The following is an 18,133-nucleotide window of genomic DNA, read 5'->3' as shown; positions in this document are numbered from 1 at the left end:
TACGACTTCCAATAGCATAGCAAAAAAATGACACGAGTCAAGCGACTCCTGCAGTGTGAGCTAAATTAGGCTTTGCTTGGATGGCTGAATTGGTTGTGTCTGCTCAGGGAACTGTCAAAGCTGGTCTCCGCTTGCTTTTCATTTTAACAGTTTGTTACAATTTTAAGCAAAAGACCCCCCCACCCCCCCACCCCCGTTTCTAAGATACGGGAATGAGACAAGTTCTTGCCGTGGTTTCGTCCTCAGCCTTCGGTAACCCCGAGAGCTCTACCGCACCCCTGCAGCCCCGGGCCGATTCCAGGACCTGCCTCGTGGGTAAACTCAGGAGCCGGCCAGACCCGGCCGAGCCCGTCGGGAGCGGCACTGGGTCCCACCCCACTGCTGCGCCCACGCTCGGCTCTCCCCGCACCGTGCATTTCCTTCACCTGACACACCGCCTAATAGAAGTAAGTTCTAACAACTCGGAGAAGTTCCCTTTCAGGAAAACTATCCGTCCATTTGGAGGGGATGCGGCGGGGCGAGTTGCTGAAAGAAACGCGGGGGTTTGTTCGCAGCCAAGGCCCGTCGGGGTAGCGGAGGGTCAGGCTGAGTTCGGGCCGCTCGGACCCGCCTCCCCCGGGGTGCCGGCCGGCGGGGCAGGGGGTTTGGGGGAGGGCAGGGCGGCCTCCAGGTGAGCCGCGCGGGGCACGGCGGCTCCCAGGCGTCTCCTCCCGCTCGGACGTGCGCCCCCGAGTAACCCCGAGTCCCGCTCCTCCCCGCCGGCGGGGGGCGGGAGGCGGGGGGCGGGGGGCAGGCGGCCGCGCCCGGGCTATAAAGGGCCCGGCCCACGTCTGCCCTCAGCGTCCCGCGGCTCCGCCCTCGCCGCTTCCCTCGCGGCTCCGGCGCCCGATCCCGCTCGGGCTCCGCTCGACCCGCTCGGGCCTCGGCTACTCGGGCTGCGGCGGAAGATGGCGGCTCCGGGCGACAGCTCCGAGGCGGCGCTGGCCGCGGCCCTGGCGGACGTGCCCGAGCTGTCCAGACTTCTGGAGGTGGACCCGTACCTGAAGCCCTTCGCCCAGGACTTCCAGCGCAGGTACCGCCCGGCTCCGTCGGGGTCTCCCGCCCAGCCCCCCATTCCTCCGAGCAGCGCCGCCGGCCTCCCGCGCAGGCTCCGGGCGGCGGCCTGCCCCGGGCTCCCGGGCTCCTGGCCCCGCCCCCCGCCGGCCCCGCCCCCGCCGGCCCCGCCCCCGCCGGCCCCGCCCCGCGCCGGCCCCGCCCCGCGCCGGCCCCGCCCCGCGCCGGCCCCGCCCCCGGCCCTGCGGGGCAGCACCTTCTGGAGGGGGGCGCGGGCTGATTCTGCCGAGTAGCCCCCGTGACGTCCGGGGGCAGGTGGGCGACTCTGGTCCCCGGCTACACGCAGGAGCGCGGGCTTCGGGGTTCTCTTCCCGTCGCCCCCGGAGTCGGTGGCGTTGCGCCATTGAGTACGTGCCGCGGCGCCCGGTGCCGTTTCCTCCGCTGCCCTGCGGCGGGGGGGAGGGAGGCGGCGCCGCTGCGGGTTTCCCGACCTTCCCGTGCCCGCGGGCATCCCGTGAATTAGCGGGTGCGTGACGCCCCGCGTGTGGCGTTGCGCTTTAAAATTGTTCTCGTTTATTTCATAGCGAGTATTGTGATTTTTATATCTAACCGCATTCTTTCTGGCTGCTCTCGTTCTCTCCTTGTGACTGTACCCCCGCTCTCGGAGCAGATGCAGCCCAGGCCTCCCTTCCCGGTGCTGATGAGTGACCGCGCTCGGTGGGTGGACGGCCTGTGCCTGGCACTGCCACCCAGGAGAGGGGCAGAGGCGACGAAGGCCAGACTTCTGGAGGCCGATTCGGGGCGCTTTAGCTTGTCTCAGGCTGTAGTAAACTGGGTCAGTACAACTTGAGTGGCTGGGATAATAATGCTAGTAGTCAGCTCAACTTAAAAGTATAGTTTTAAAGCTCGTAATAGTTATACTAGTTATAGTAGTTGCATTTACGAGATAAGCACATTGTGATTGAATGGTTTCTGCCCTTTTAGCCGAGCCCCTAGAGAATGAAAACAGTTTTGGCAACAGAATGTACATAGTCAAATTTTCAAGAAACAGAAAACATCTAGCTTGTTAAGGGCAAGAAGCAGCATTGGGGGTAATGAAACACAGTTGATAAGGAATTTGAAAAAAAAATAAAAAATCTTATGTTCGTGACCTTACTTTGTCACTTATTACCTGCATTCAATTCAGCAGCTGTTCATTTAGGAATTCCCAAGGGACACAAAGTTGAATACAACATCTCATTCCAGAGCTTATATCTTAATGAATGAGCCTTTTTCAGAGTAGTCACCTTGAGCTGATGCTTAATCAGATGATTGGGCCCTTATATAAGCCATATGGGTAGCATCCTTGTGAAATTGCTTTCAGTGATTACAATATTGCATTCAAAGAAACTTCATAATCTTCATAGTTCAGGATTGGATTGGATTTAGAAATTGTCAAAAATTTTAGAGCAAAAGGTGGTGGTCAGACTTTTTTGATGTGCTTATTAATGATGACACTATGCTTTGTAGAATAACGGTTAAGACATTTCTAAGAGTTGTGGAAATGTTTTGTCCACGCGTCCTGTCCTCCACCCTTTAAAAAAAGATGATTACAAGCAGACAAACATCCCTTGTTAACTATTTCATGTAATTCACTTCAACTCTATTAGGATTGAAGCAATTATGATCCTCTTTCATGGTTTGTCAAAGCTAATGAGAGGGGCCAAGGTCAGAATAAAGAAGTGGGGGTAATTTAGTATTCTTGGTGAGAAGGCTGGTCCAGTGGGCCCTTGTGCCTCACTCTGACCTGGATTCTACTTCTGGCCTTGGTTCTGACTAATTGCCATTTTCCAGCACACACGGTCCATTTAGGCATATCAAATAGTTATTAGGCATTTGGCAGCAGTAACTTTTACTGTTAACATTTGAAGAATAAACAATTCTTCATAACCTTGCGTCCTGGTTACTTTTCTTATTTATTTCTAATAACTCACCTGGGCAGTGTGCCTTTGGCCTAACACAAATATACAACCAGTCAAGCATTTAGGTGCAAAGTATGCTAAGAATTTAAGAAAATTTGGAGTACAAACAACAATATATAAGAATTGTGAGGTGAGAGGCATTCGTGGACTGTCTCATTCTTCCTCAACCAACGTACCTTCATTAGAAATTCTGTTATGTACATTTGTTGTTATTTACCTTTACTGTAACTGTAAGAATGCCGAACCAAGTGTGAGGATTAGTGAATTACTCTGTGCCGTAAAAATTAGTACGTTAGAGTAAGTGACAGGCCCTATGATGTCTCAGTGATTACTACCTGAGATGGGATTTTCCTCTCTCTCTCTCTCTCTTTGTTTTTCCACCTGTTGTTTATACTCACAATTAATTGCTGAGATCATAATTCCAACACTTGCCTGTTTAAAACAACAACATGTAATTGTCTACATATAACATGCCAACGTGAGTCATCTGGAGGGCTCTCCTCATGGCAGTCACTCAAGGATCAATGCTGATGGTGGCTTTGTTTTGAAACATGTCTTTGCAGTGTCAGTGGCAAGGCACAGAGAACATGTTGAACTATGCACTGTTTTTTACACCTTTTGCCTGTGTCACTTCTGCTGGTATACTGGCCAGTGCAAGTCAAATGTGACTTCTGAGCCATGTGAGTGGAAGAGAGAATTGACATCCTTGAACAGCTTGAAAAACAACACAGTTGCAATAACATTTTAATGTTTAAAGTTTATATGAAGTTTCTATAATACTTTTACATACATTATGGAATTTAACTTAATCCTCATAACAAAACCACAAGGTAGGAAGGGTGGGCATTTCTTTTTTTTTCCTGTTTTATAGATGAGGAACCTGAGATTTGGTGACTGGCTTCAGTTGACATAGCTGCTGCAGCTGGGATTAATCTTTCTTGGATCCTCGAAGCCATGATACTGCAGCTCTTGCTTTTCTTCCATTGTATCTGGTGGTTTCTTCTCAGCCTTTTACTGACCATTTAATATAGGAGGTTCTCAGGGCCTTCCCTAGCTACTTTTATATGTATTTCTACTTTATGTACTTTTCCTAGCATTCTCACTTATCTCGTGGATTCTATCTGTGTACTCAGGCTGCCCATGCCTGTCTTCACCCCAAATCTTTCTCCTGGTCTCAGGCATACTTATAAATATCTTCATTTTGATGTCCTATACGAATAATACTCAACATGTATAAAACTGAATTTATGTGTTTTTTTTTTTGTGTTTTTTTTTTAATACCAAACCAGTTTGTCCCTTTATACTCTATCTCAGTGTGTGGTATCTTTATCTATTAACTACTCAAGTCTAAAACTTAAGAATTATCCTTAATTACTCTTTTCCCCTCCTTTTCCATTATCTCCAAGTCTAGTCAGTTATGGCCTCTGTTTTTCAAGTATGTTCCACTCTGTTTCTACTGTTTTCATCTTGCTTAAATTACTAGCATCTCTCATCTGAATTACAAAAACAGCCTTATAACAGTTTCACCTTTTCAGATCTTCTCAACAATGCCCATGGCTCTTAAGGTATAGTGTGGACACCTCATGACTTACAAGATTCTGTATTATCTGATTCCTATCTACATTTTTAGCCTCATCTTTGGGCTCTCCCTTTCACCCTGTACCAACTAATCAGAGGGAGCCTAAGGGTAGAGAGGTACATGGGATGCCCAAGGTCCGTTCTGTAAGGGACACTAAAATATCACTAGAATAAATGTGAAACATGATATTCACTTTATAGATGTAGTTCTTTCTTAAATATTGAAGATTTTCATTTTTTATTTTGTGTAGGCTCACGAGAAGTTAGGGGCCTAGCAAAGCCACTGAATAAAAGGTGAGAGAGATCGAGAAATAGAGCATTTTGTACCCTTTATTAGAAGAGTGACTCTTTGAGTTTACTAGAAATGAATTAATAAGTGAACCCTTGGTTTAATTTGTATTCATAGAAAATAATTTTCCTCTATCCTGTAAAATATATCTTTAACAAATATTTTAAAGAATACCAGTTTGAAGTGTTCCAGAATGTTATACTGTCTTGGATGCCACATGCTTTGTTCTTGTAGCTACGCTTTTGTGCATGCTGTTCCTTCTGCTTGTATCTGATAAGTTTCTATATATGCTGCAGGACACAGCTTAGGATTTGTTACTTGCCTTCCCTAACTTCTCCTCATTGTTAAACCTTCTTCCCAGCGCTCGTCTACCAACTTGAACACCCCCATCCTAAGGGTGACCATCCACTGCAATGTAGTTAGTTGCCTTTCCGCTCTCTTGTGTTCTCCACTAGTTTGCTCTTGTGGGTGGGCCCTTTATTGTTTGCTCACTGCTGTATTCTCAGTGTCTAGAACCATACCTGGCTTAGAGGGAGCAGTGTAATATTTGAATGAACAAATGACCGAATGAATGTCTTTTGACCCTTTGTCTTTTCCATGCTATTGAGTCCTAGGTCAACTCACCTGAAGCTAAAGATGTTGGAGATGCTAGGGTGGCTGGAAAGAGAAGAAGCAGTAATTACCAGGAGGTTATGTGTGACAGCCTGGGGAAGGGGAATATATGTTCAAATAAAGAGCTAAAGATAACCAGAGAAAATCAAGAAAATCATTGTTAATTAGATCCTTCCATACCCCACAGAGACTAGAGGTTTAATCACTGAAGGAATACACAGCTTGAGAGAGCCTCAGGTCAAATTGAGTGCCCAAGAATGGGAGGAGAGGTTTTTGTGAGCCCAAGTGTGTTAAGTACTATAATTACAGTGAACATCTCTATTTTGTTAGAAATAAAAGTCGCTTTTACATTGGTATCTAATCAGAATTGGAAAATAGTTTGGACTTGGTGTTCTCAGTAATCACACCAAATACGTATTCTCACAGCGCAGACGTTTTATATCATAGCTAAATGGTGCACTTTTTTTTTTCCTTAGTGCCTGGCTAAGTTGTGGGCTCTGAAGAAAGTTAGATGTCAATGATTCTAGAAGTCAGGGAAGAATGCGAAGATTGCATGATGCACCTGGCCTGCTCTTTTACACTAGTAGATGTATTTGCCCTTTGCAGCTGAGATCTGTACTAACTTGGGAGCCACTCCTGAATGCTCTGTAGTGATGGGCAAGGGGCTGTGACCTCTTCTGATTTTCACAGTGCCTTAAAATGACTTGATGGAGCATTTTGGTTTTGTTTAGGCTCTGGCACCTGCTGCACTACCTCCTGAGAAGTGACACTTTAAGTCAGCGATTTTCAATCGCTGTGCTGAAAGGATTTTTAAAACATGCAGTACCTGACTAGTCAGAGGCACTGACCCCTTTTCCCTTCGGTTGACAAATAAAAAAATGACAACAGCTAACACAACAATAGCCATCCAGTGTGAATGCTGTGTCTCGAACCATAAATATGTAGGTCATATAGTAAAATTGCATCTTATTGGTCAGGTTGCATAATAACATTGTGTCTCATCAGTTAATACTTGGTACCAGAAATCCTTATATACAAGTATAGGCACCTAGTTTTTTAAAAAGGAGCAAAAAGGGTAGGTAATTACTATTATTATTTTTTGTAAATCAAATCAAAATTATATATATTTTTTTTGTTGGATTGGCAAAAAATATAATATATTTTTTTGGTGTGTTGCAGAATTTTAGTAATTAGTTTATGTGTGCCAGGAGATGAAAAAGGTTGAAAATCACTGCTTTATGTGGTAAGTTCTTAGAGAATTCTGTTCAGCTCCTATGAAGCTGGCCCTAGTTCATCAGTGCAGTAATAGTCCCTGTGAAATATGCTATAGTTTTAGACTGATAAGTATATCATGCTGTTAATTTAAAGCATGTATTAAACTTTAATTATGCATTTATAGATACTAAAACAAAATAAAAGTATTTTCATTGGAGAGAATTGCTGCTACCAGGTACCTTTCACTCTAAAGTGAGCGTAATTTTTACTAAAGAATAGATTTTCTTCTTGTGGTGATGTCTGCTCATCAGTAGATGCTCACCACTGCTTTGAATCCAGGGTTCTTTTATGTTTAATATCCAAAAGCAGCCCTATTCTCTTTTGTGTTTAGGGTAACAGGAATTCAGTATATTGACAAAAGATAATACTCCACATTGAACATGTTGTTATACAATGTACATTCAGTAATTTTTTATATAATTCCATTGCAGTTTATTTAGTTTATTTGACATTGTTTAAGTTATGGTGACTAACTTGTGAAACTTGATTGATTTTTGATGTTTAAGTGATGAGAATAATTTAGATTCTAAATTGTTTCTTCACATGTATATTGAAAAAAATATATAAAATTATTGCTTTGACCATGTTCCCAGTACAAGAACAACATAAGGCTTGAATTTCAACTCTTGTAAGTGCTAAATAGTTTGAGTTCAAAAGAAAATTAATCAACCTCTGTGAACCTCAGTTTCTTCTTCTGTAAAATATGGATGGGACCCACCTGGTAGGGGTGTCTTGAGGACTGGGAATATATGTAAAGAGGCTCAGTAAATAATTAACAGTCATTTAATGATGATAGTAATATTAGCAGACTATCTTTCCGTCCTAAATGTTTACTAGAATATTATTTTCAGAAGATTTCCTTATTGTTAGCTTCTTTAATGCTGCATCCTGAAACCAACTATCAGATAAATAATGTGACCAGAAATTTCCTTCAACTCTTCCTTTTGCTGGTTAATGGCATCTTTACTTTAGGGGGTTCCTTCTTTTTCACAGTAGAGCGATTGTGTGAATGGGGTGAGGAGGTGGTAATTTTAATCATAATCTAATAGAGAAGGAAAATAATATGTTTAAACTTTGATCCTTAATTTGGAGAGGAAATGATAAGGCAATTGCCAGTGTGCTATAAGCTGAAGGCAAGATGAGTCCAGGATGTAATGAGCACAGCTCCTTTTATTGAGAGAGGTAAATGGTAGCCTGCAGAAACTCCAGATCACTCTTCCCTTGATCTTCCTTTTCTGCCTTTTTCTCTTCTTTCATCTATCAGCTAAGTGTTCATATTCTCGGGCATCAAACAGCTGCAGGGATTTTCTTCCTCTTGAACTCTAGATGGTTGGAGGAATGGTCAGAGCGAGTTTACTAATAGCAGGAATAACTTTGAAAGTAAGAAGAAAAAAATATATAATAGCAGCTTAAAAGTTTGAAAATGAAAGAATTAGCCATTGGAGTCTGAACATATAATGTGTTAATAAGGAAATAAATGAAAGCCTATGTCTTGCCTTGTTTCTTTTTTCTGTTTTTCATTTGATGAGTTCAATTGTTTTCAATATGTGTGATTTTGCAATAAGATGCACAATACAAAGGAATGGAATATTCACGTGCATTCACGTACAATAAATTATAATGAGACACAATATTTGGGTATGGACTCTTGGACTGTAATGTAAAATATAATCAGAAACGAAGTCTACAAATATACTTCGTGTATAGGTAACCTTGAAGTTTGCAAATATGTAGCAAATGTGAATTAAATATTTTTTAACCAATGAAATAATATGTTAATATTATCAATCTAATTTATTTTTATTTTCATAAATGATAAAGCAACTTAGCCATAATTTGTATTTAATTATGAATAACTGCATGATACAGATAATGTCTTTTGTTACAGGAACATGATAAAATCTCTTATGCATTTAGGTCTGTGTAACAGAAAACCCAGCATACCCTCAATTAACAGACAAACCCACAAACTGAGTTACTGAAAATAGTGGTTTGTATTTTCACAAAGAAAGTGAAGGGGAGTTATTTGGTTCTTAGCATGGACCCATCATTCTTTATCTTTCAGCTTTACTATCCTTAGTTTATGGTCTTTTTTCTTATTCTTAGAAGGTGGCAGGTTACAATCTAGGAGCATGTGCCAGCTCACTATGTCCATTTTAGCTGAGCATGTGTTAATTTTCCTGTAAACTCCATCTAATTTTTTAAATTTGCAAATTACTGACCAGAGCTGTGCCATGGTCATTCTTAGCTGAAAGTGAGCCTGGATAATCAAGGTGCTTAGTTGCACACACATATGAGAAATGTCCTTTTGCCCCATCATCACAGCTTCCCAGGGCTCTTTCCCTTGCTTCAAAGAAGAGACTACATCTGGCTAAAGATGAAAAATTCTAGTGAGACCGTGTAGGTCCTCAACTTCCAAGAGAAGGAGAGAAGTCTGCAGCCATATCCTTCAATATCACCAGCCCCTGGGTCACGGCTTTCTCTTTACTAGACCTGACTATTTTTCTGGACTCTTTTTTGGGGGGAAATAGAAGAACTTTTGGTTGATTTGGGCCAAAATGAGCTGATCTGTCTCCTCAGTCACCTGACCCCACATCTTGGGGGCCCCACAACTTGGAGCACCACCATCTTCTCTTTTTCATTTCATAGATATTTTAATCTTAAAAAATATGAGTGCTTTTAGAAGAAATTAGATAATTAGTGACTAATAATTATTTATGTCCTCTGGGTTCATTAAAAAAACAATCTGATTTTTTAAGTTATTTGGAGAATATAGTGTTTAGGAAGAACAACTAAATCAAAGATGCCAGTTAATATGTGCCCAATCCGTAAAACACTCTGTCTTTTGTTATCTGATAACATAACAAGCTTATGAGGGCTTTAGCATTATACCTTTCTGTGCTTTTGTTTTTAAAACTTAAGATGTGGAACTATTGTTCCTCACAGTATACTTACCACAGACTTTTCATATAAATAAAGGATTTTGTCATTATAGGTATGTTTACTGTTTGCTTTTCCTCAATAGCACTAAAGAGCAATTTGTGGAAGAATGAAATTCCTTTTTGATGTCAGAATAGAAGATCAATGATTTGGGTTCACACACACACACACACACACACACGTACATATGTATTTTTTTGCTAAGAGGTTATTGGCCTATTATCCATGATCATTCTGTACTACTAATTGAAGAATTGGAATTATGAGTAACTAATGTCAGATTCTGGAGGTTCAAAAACTAGTTTAGCCCAGCCGGGCGTGGCTCAGCGGTTGAGCGTCGACCTGGGATCCAGGCGATCGGGGTTCGATTCCGGTCAGGGCACATGCCCGGGTTGCGGGCTCGATCAATGACTCTCTCATCATTGATGTTTCTATCTCTCTCTCTCCCTCTCCTTTCCTCTCTCTGAAATCAATAAAGATATATTTAAACAAACAAACAAAAAACTAGTTTATGGTTTGTCACTTCTATGCTTTTTTTTTCAGCTCTTATCTTTCTGCATTAAAAATCTGATATTTATGTTTGCTTATTTGTGTTTTAAATTTTTTTTTTTTTTTTTAACAAATGCAAGCCTTCCATTCTCTTGATCATTTCAACGGGCAGTGTTGCTTTGTTGTTTTAAGTTGTACTTGCTAGTGATAGGACTATGGTGAAATTAACTGTTCTCTTTTTGCTGCACTTCCATAAAGTACCTTTTATTGAAAACTATATGCTGTCTCTGCATATTAGGTAAACCTCTGCTCGCAGATATAGCACATAAGCAGGAAGTACTGCTATAGCAGGTTCAAAGTACCTTTAAAGTTGGAGGACATTAAAAATATCATGAATTTAAGAGAACTGTAAATTGTGTTAGACTGGAGTTTTAAAGGACAAATTATATTTTGAAATAATTACAGGAAGTTGCCAAAATAGCACAAAGAAGGCTTCAGCAGGCTTCTGTACCATTCGCTAGTGTTGCCCAATGGTAATATCTTGCTTAACTACATATATTACACTACCAAACCAGGAAATTGACATTGGTAGAATCTACAGACCTCATTCAAATTTCACCAGTTTTTACATGATCTTGTTTGTGTGTATACTTCTTTGCAGTTTTATCACTGGTAGATGTTATTCACCACCACCACAACGAAGCTACGTAACTATCCCATCACCAACAGGGAACTCACTCCTTAATATTTATACTATCCCCTCTCCCTCCACCCCTACACTTTGGCAGCCTAATGCCTTTGAGATCTGTTGCTACATAGTATTTCATTGTATAGATGTACCACAGTTTATCCAGTCACCTGTTGGATTGGGTCTAGTTTTTGGCTCTTAAAAGTATTGCCATAAAGCTAAGCTGTGAATAATTATGTCTGAATTTTATTTCTAGGGAGAAATGCCTACAGTGTTTGATTGCTGGATTATATGGCAAATGTGTGTTTTGTTTTATAAGAAATTGACAAACTATTTCTCATAGCGTCTGTACCATTTGCATCCTGACCAGAAGTGTATGGGGGTCCCATTTATCTGCATTCTTGCCAGCATTTGGTTTTTTCAATTTTTTACTGTTAGCTGTTTTAATAGGTGTGTAGTGATAAATCGTCGTGATTTGAATTTGCCTTTTTCTAATAGCTAGTTTTATTGAAAATCTTTAAAGTGTTATTTGCTACTTATATATCCTCTGGTGAAACGTCTTTTGTCCACTTTTTAACTGGATTGATTTTTTATCTTTGAGTTTTGAGACTTCTTTATATATTCTACGACAAGTCCTTTGTCAGACACTTGTTTTGCAAGTATTTCTTTTAATCTGTAGCTTGCCTTTTCATTTTCTAAACAGGGTCTTTTACAGAACAAAAGTTTTTAATTTTGATGAAGTGGAATTTATTGATTTTGTTGCTGTATGGATCGTGCTTTCGTTGTCATGTATAAGAGCTCTCTGTGTAGTTCTAGGATCTGAAGACTTCCTCTAATGTTTTCTTCTAGAAGTTTTATTGTTTTACCTTTTACATTTAAGTCTATGACCCATTTTGAGTTACTTTTTACATAAGGTTTGAGGTTTAGGTTGAGGTTTATTTTATTGTTGGAGGACACATATGATACATTTATTGAGAAATTACTGTGTAACTTTAGGGAGTACAGGATGATGGTTTGATTTATATGATCACAACAGGTTTAGCTAACATCTATCTTCCTGAAAATTCTCCTTTTGATGAGAACTCAGGATTTACTCTCTTAATGACATCCCTGTATGTCACACAACAGTGTTAGGTGGTCATCCTAACACTACATTACATCCCTGTAGTAGTGTTAGGGTTGTACATTACATCCCTGGTGCTTATCTGTCTTATCACTGGAAGTTTAATACTTTCTTTTTAAGATCTTGAATTGATAGACTTGTATTGGGAAACCACCTGACTAAAAATAAATTAGTCTTTAGTCAGGTCACTCAAATATATAAATGATGACAATTTTTATATAATAGATTATTGAAAGAAATGGGAACTAATTAGCTTGTCAGCTTTTCTTATTTCTAAGATACCTTTAACTTTCAATTATCATAGGCAGCCCCAAACCTTATAAACGGGAAAAATAATTTGTGAGATATACTATAATTTATTCCCAAGTACTTACCTCATGTTAGAGTTTTTTTCAGTTTTTAATTTTCACATTTTTTCTTTTATGTCATAATATTACTTTGCTGACTTATATTACAAACAAATGTAGGTGTTTAATCTATATAGGTTGAACTTGTAATTTTAATTAGACTTTTTAGTTTTTTTTCTTACTTCATGTCTTATACTTAGAACTCACTCATTTGTCAGTATCATATATTCTTCAGTTCTACATCATAAATAATAGTGTTTTTAAATGTATATACAATGGGATACTGCTAAATCATAAGAAAAGATGAAATACTGCCATTTGTGAAACCATGGATGGATCTTGAGAATTTTATGCTAAGCAAGATGTCAGACAGAAAAAGTTAAGAACCATGTGATTTCACTCATATGTGGGATATAAAACTGAAAGCAACCAATGAACAAACAAGACAGAGAAAAAGTCATAGACACAGACAACAGTCTGGTGGTTACCAGAAAGAAGAAGGCCGGGGGAGAGATAGTAAAAGGTAAAAGGGGTTGAATATATGGTGACAAAAGATCTGACTTTGGGTGGTAAACACACAATGTAATATTCAGATGACGCAGCATAAAATTGTACCCTTGAAACATACATAATCTTATTAACCACTGTCACCCCAATAAATTTAATTAAAAAACCCCACAATTCTCATTCGTTTTGTGTGTTTACTTGACTTAAGTGACAAGTAAGTCTCCAAAAATTTTTAAATCTTAACTAAGGTAATGTTAATATTTCCTAAGATTGCTTTTTATCTAACTAAAATTAGCCTTTGGTTTATTTCAATCTTAATATTTACTTTGATGTTGGTTAGGATTCACTGTGCTATTATTAGAAATCAGATCATGTCAATTTCCAAACAGAAATTAGTTAGATGTTCAGAGATGAAAGTTATTAGTACATATATTTGGCAAAATTCGTAAAATTTGTAAGATGCTAAAAATTTACCCGCTGTTAAGCAGAAAAGAGGAATTTTTGAGGTTTTGTTTATTTTACAGTGGTTACTCACTATGATGAATGTGAGACACCAACATCCAAAAGACTTCTGCCAATTTACTGATAATTAATTATCACAATAATAATAGTTATTATTACAACTTATACATTTGTCATTTTATATCTGAGAGCTGCATTTCTAGGAAGCTCCCAGGTGGTGCTGATGTTGCTGTTTCACAGATAGTATTTCGATTAGCAGCAAGTCACGGCAGGTTCCAACCTCAATTCAAAACTGAGTTTAGTAATGGGCCAAATTTTATTCTGTAAATATTGATAAGTGTATGTTCTGATTTTTTGAAAACAATCCTCATATACTAATATATAGTTAACTAGGGATTATTTAGTTTATTAATGGTCACAATGACTTTTCTATTTATTGTAGGTAAAATGGGTTTTATTTTAGTATTATCAAATTTGTATTTTCTTACATTCACATTGTGTGTTTCACGGTTGCATATGGGTCTTTAGACTAACATACAGAAGGTGACTACGTAAAGAAAATTATTCTTCACACTGGTGGTCCAGGATATACACGGGCATCTGAGTCATAGGCTGTTCATTATTTAACAAACCTGTATTTAACATCCTTTCTGTCCTAGGTATCCTGCTATGTGGTAGTAAAACAAATGTAAGATAGGCTTCCCACCTGATGAGAGCTCTAATTGGCCAGATGAACAAGTGAACACAGATATTGTAAATACTGGTGCATAAAATTCAGAGTAAGAAAAATGAAAGTGTACCCTATTCTGTTAAGAAAGGAGAGTGTAAACCTCAAATAAGTTTATCCCAATTGCCTTAAATTCTTAAAATTATTTCTCTTTAAATAGAGGACTGAGTCTTGAATGTAGATAGTCTTTGAAACTCTTTTTTTGACAGTCAAATAATATGATAGCTAAGACATTTATCTTCATTAAAACTATAATAAAGTTATCAGGTGACCTTTACACAGCTTTTGTTGCTCTTAAGTGAAAAATTACTTGCAAAAATGGTTCAGTTGGAAAAATGTATTGTGTAAGAATTGCAACATTGTGTTAAGAGCTGAATGAAGCCTGGTAGTTTATAAATCATTAATAAAATATTAGTAAGTTTTTTTATAACAGATGAAGTCATTTTGGAAGGGATTGTTGACTACTTTTAGATTCAATGAGGCAATTCCTAAGTAAGCTAAGGACACCTATTTCTGAATAGCCAGGGGTATATTTTGATGAGTGTCACCCTGTAGGCAGGTTCTCAGAAATGCGAATGAATGCTGAATGCCTCCTCCTGCCCCCCACCCTGAGTGTCTGGCCTAGATCAGCACTATCCAATGGAACTATAATATGAGCCACATACATAGTTTTAAATTTTCTAGTAGCCACATGGAAAAAGGTATAAAGAAAGAGATAAAATGTATCGTTATAACATTATTTAACCCAGTGTTTTCAAAATATCATTGTTACAACACGTAATTAAAAAAAATTACTGCCTGGCTGGCGAGGCTGGCGAGGCTCAGCGGTTGAGCATTGACCGAGGAACCAGGAGATCATGGTTCGATTCCTGGTCAGGGCACACGCCTGGGTTGTGGGCTCCATTCCCAGTTGAGGGCGTGCAGGAGGCCCTCATCATTGATGTTACTCTCTTTCTCTCTGAAATCAATAAAGACATATTTAAAAAAATATATTCCCAGTTGAGGGCGTGCAGGAGGCCCTCATCATTGATGTTACTCTCTTTCTCTCTGAAATCAATAAAGACATTTAAAAAAATATATTGATGGGATATTTTACATTTGTTTTTCATACTAATCTTTGGACTTAGATGTATATTCTGCACTTACAGCACATCTCAGTTGGGACCAGCCATATTTCAAGGGCTCAAAAACCACATGTGGCTAGTGGAGACCATATTAGAGAGTGTAGGTTTAGATAAGTATCTGGAAGAGGAGCTTTTGTAGAAAGAGTGGTGTAACCTGTGAAGACATTGAAGGGGGAGACTGAGGGAGAAGGTGTCACTGAGCTCTGTGTTCATGGTAACAGAGGAAAGCAGACCCATAGAGATTTTGGTTTCCCCTCACCAAGGGAGTCAGCAGTTACTGACCTGTGCCTTTTTTTAATACTCGAAGAGAAGTAAACGGATGGTGTCTTCAGTGTAAACATGAAGATCTGCCACGTCCTTAAGTAGCTGGGGCTGCCTAGGCCACCACTTTTCCCCCATTATTGGCCATTACTTTGTCCACATTGCCCTTTTTTCACTTGGGTGATTCTCATTTATGTCATATTTTTATGTGTTAAGTGTATTACATCCTATAAAGCAAGAATGAAAACAAATGCAAAACCAAACAGAGACATAGGTCAGCCAAAGTAAATCTGGTCCTTCTTGATAAAGTGGCTGAGATCAGGTGGCTCCTCGGTGCTCTAATAGTCCCAGACCTTTCGGGATGTGCCAGCCTCACTTTGACTCGGGCCAGACAACAGCTGTTCCTAACTTTGTTGTCCCAAGAGTCTTGCTCGTGTGCAGTGACTCACTATGACTTGCGTTATTCCTGAGTTGATCTCTGCTTGTAAGAGAGGAGGGTTGGATCACTCTTCAAACTTTCAACAGCATTGGGGGGGACGTGCCTGCAGGAACACGTGGGTGTCTTGTGGTTTATGCCCTTTTCTTTATGATTTGCTTTTCTTATTTCCCCTAGATGTTAGTTTCTTCAGGGTTTATACTTTTTATTTATTGTGTACCTACTCACTTTGCATACATAATAGTTCCTGTTAGTTAAAAACATTACCATGTATAAAAGTATTTGCCCTTGTGAGCTGACATGTCAGTCAGGTTCTTCCTACGGAGCTGTTTTCCACACCGTAGCCATGCAGTACATGCTGACTCACTGAGCATCTCTCCGATGCTGGATGTGTATTTTGAATTTAAGAAGGGAAGAATATATTTAGGGAACACATTATTGTCTTTCCAGAGAGCTTAGAATAGAGGTTTGCACTCAAGGGGTGCTTTGCGAGTTGATATTGACTGGGGGTCTGGGCCAGCTTGTTCTGTAATATTAGAAATATAGAAATATTTATTAGCATAGTTGTTGGAGGGTCCCTAGAAACACTTGAAAGTAATTCTGTCATGTAGTGGTCTGTGGTGGGCGAAAGCGCTCTCACATACAGCTTAACCTTCCCTGTGCCTAATACTGCTCATGAGGAAGGTTGTAATTTCTGCATTGTGCTTTTATCAGGTTGCTGTTCCCAATGCAGTTAGTGTAATTTTTCATTTCGTAACAGTCCTCAGGCAATTCTGTTTAACAATGCTTTCTATTTCAGAACATTCTTCTATTTAAAAAACTTCTTTTGCCTCAGGCCCAACATGGTTTTTTTCCAGCCAGGCCAGTAGTAATTTCTATCTTTGCTGGCTTCTTTCACCTTCACTGTTAAAACTCTATATGGGTTTCCTAGGAATGTCTTTTTTAAAAGAATTTAATTTATAACATAGCAAATGCTGGCATAACTGTGCCTTCTATTTGTTGATGTTACTTTGGTCAAATGTGTGTTAGTTTTCTAGATTATAAACCAGACTTTGTTTTCTTAATGAAGATAATTTAAATTTTCCACCTGAACTTTTAATCATCACAAAGTTTTCTTGAACAACAGTGTTCACACTAGAATAAGGAACTATCTTACTGATTAAAAAACATTCAAGTTTATTTAATAGGTAGCAAATTTCCTTTTTAAGGTATCTTAACAGTGAGTGAAACAAATTACCTGGATTGCCGCCCCAAATGATCATGAATTAGGCTTAAGATAATACAGCATTCTAAGAGAAGGCTCTGAAACTGCTCTTGGGCCTGAATTTGGTATTAATAACATACTTTAGAGAGATGTATATTTTTAATGGGGAAAGTGTGGTAATCCGAGGCATACAAGGGAAAACCTTTCTTCTCTTTTATCATTAGCCACTTCTGCCTCACACCAAGGTACATTTTGAAACATCTTGGGTAATATCAAGGTTTTCAAGAGATTCTAGGGAATATATATATAGAGACCCAGGGCTAAACTAAAATTAGAACTCTGGCTATGCTATAAATATGTATTATACATGCCGTATGTGTTATGTGTGTGTGTTTGTGTACAAGTGACTTTTATATCATATCTTCTTTAGGTTGGAATAAATGTTTTCCCATTCATTGTGCTAGTGTCTGTGTAGAAACATTGTAGAAAATGGGGATTTTCCTTTCTTTGGGAATAGTCATCATAGTGTTAAAAAAAGAGAAAGGAAGAGTACTTTCTTGGGTTATAGTTTGCATTTTAAATTTCATTGCTGTTCCTCTCAACTTCCATCTGTGTTGACATTTGGGAATTTTGCTGTTGCTCTTTCTCAAGTAGAGTAGGAGAGCTTAAAACGGAATTTGCACTTTTAAATAGAACTGAGGTTCTAGCACATCGTGATTCTCGCCCAGTCTGACTACTTTTTTTTTGGGGGGCTTAAAAAACCAATCAAACATTTTGTTGAACAAAATATTCCTCAAGCTTATAATGTTACTAATGCTACTGATTATTATGCATTATTTACAACTATATTTTGTACTAATGGAAATTCAGGCTTAAAATACAATGATAAGTTTTAAAATTGTAGGCACTTAATATTTTATGGCATCAAAGAGGTGTTTTCATACAAATGTATTGTTAGTTGTGGTTTTATTTTATTCTACTTTACTTTTAAATTAAGGTTTAGTTATAACCTAGGAAATAGTAAAAAATGTAGGTAAGCCACAAATAACCAGATTTG

General features: G+C 39.2%; 1 protein-coding gene across 1 annotated transcript in view; it reads left to right on the top strand.

Moving 5' to 3' along the window:
• Positions 1 to 940: 940 nt before the first annotated feature.
• Positions 941 to 18,133, top strand: part of GBE1 (1,4-alpha-glucan branching enzyme 1) — a 258,457-nt gene continuing 241,264 nt past the window's right edge. Inside the window, exon 1 of the mRNA XM_087818102.1 lies at positions 941 to 1,072. Coding sequence (XP_087674228.1) covers positions 948 to 1,072 — 125 coding nt within the window. The 5' untranslated portion in view covers positions 941 to 947. The remainder of the gene's footprint in view (positions 1,073 to 18,133) is intronic.

Source organism: Miniopterus natalensis, chromosome 6, assembly GCF_054644295.1.
Source record: "Miniopterus natalensis isolate mMinNat1 chromosome 6, mMinNat1.hap1, whole genome shotgun sequence".
NCBI lineage: Eukaryota > Metazoa > Chordata > Mammalia > Chiroptera > Miniopteridae > Miniopterus > Miniopterus natalensis.
Note: the sequence above shows the minus strand (reverse complement) of the source record. Positions and strands in the feature narration are given on the sequence as shown.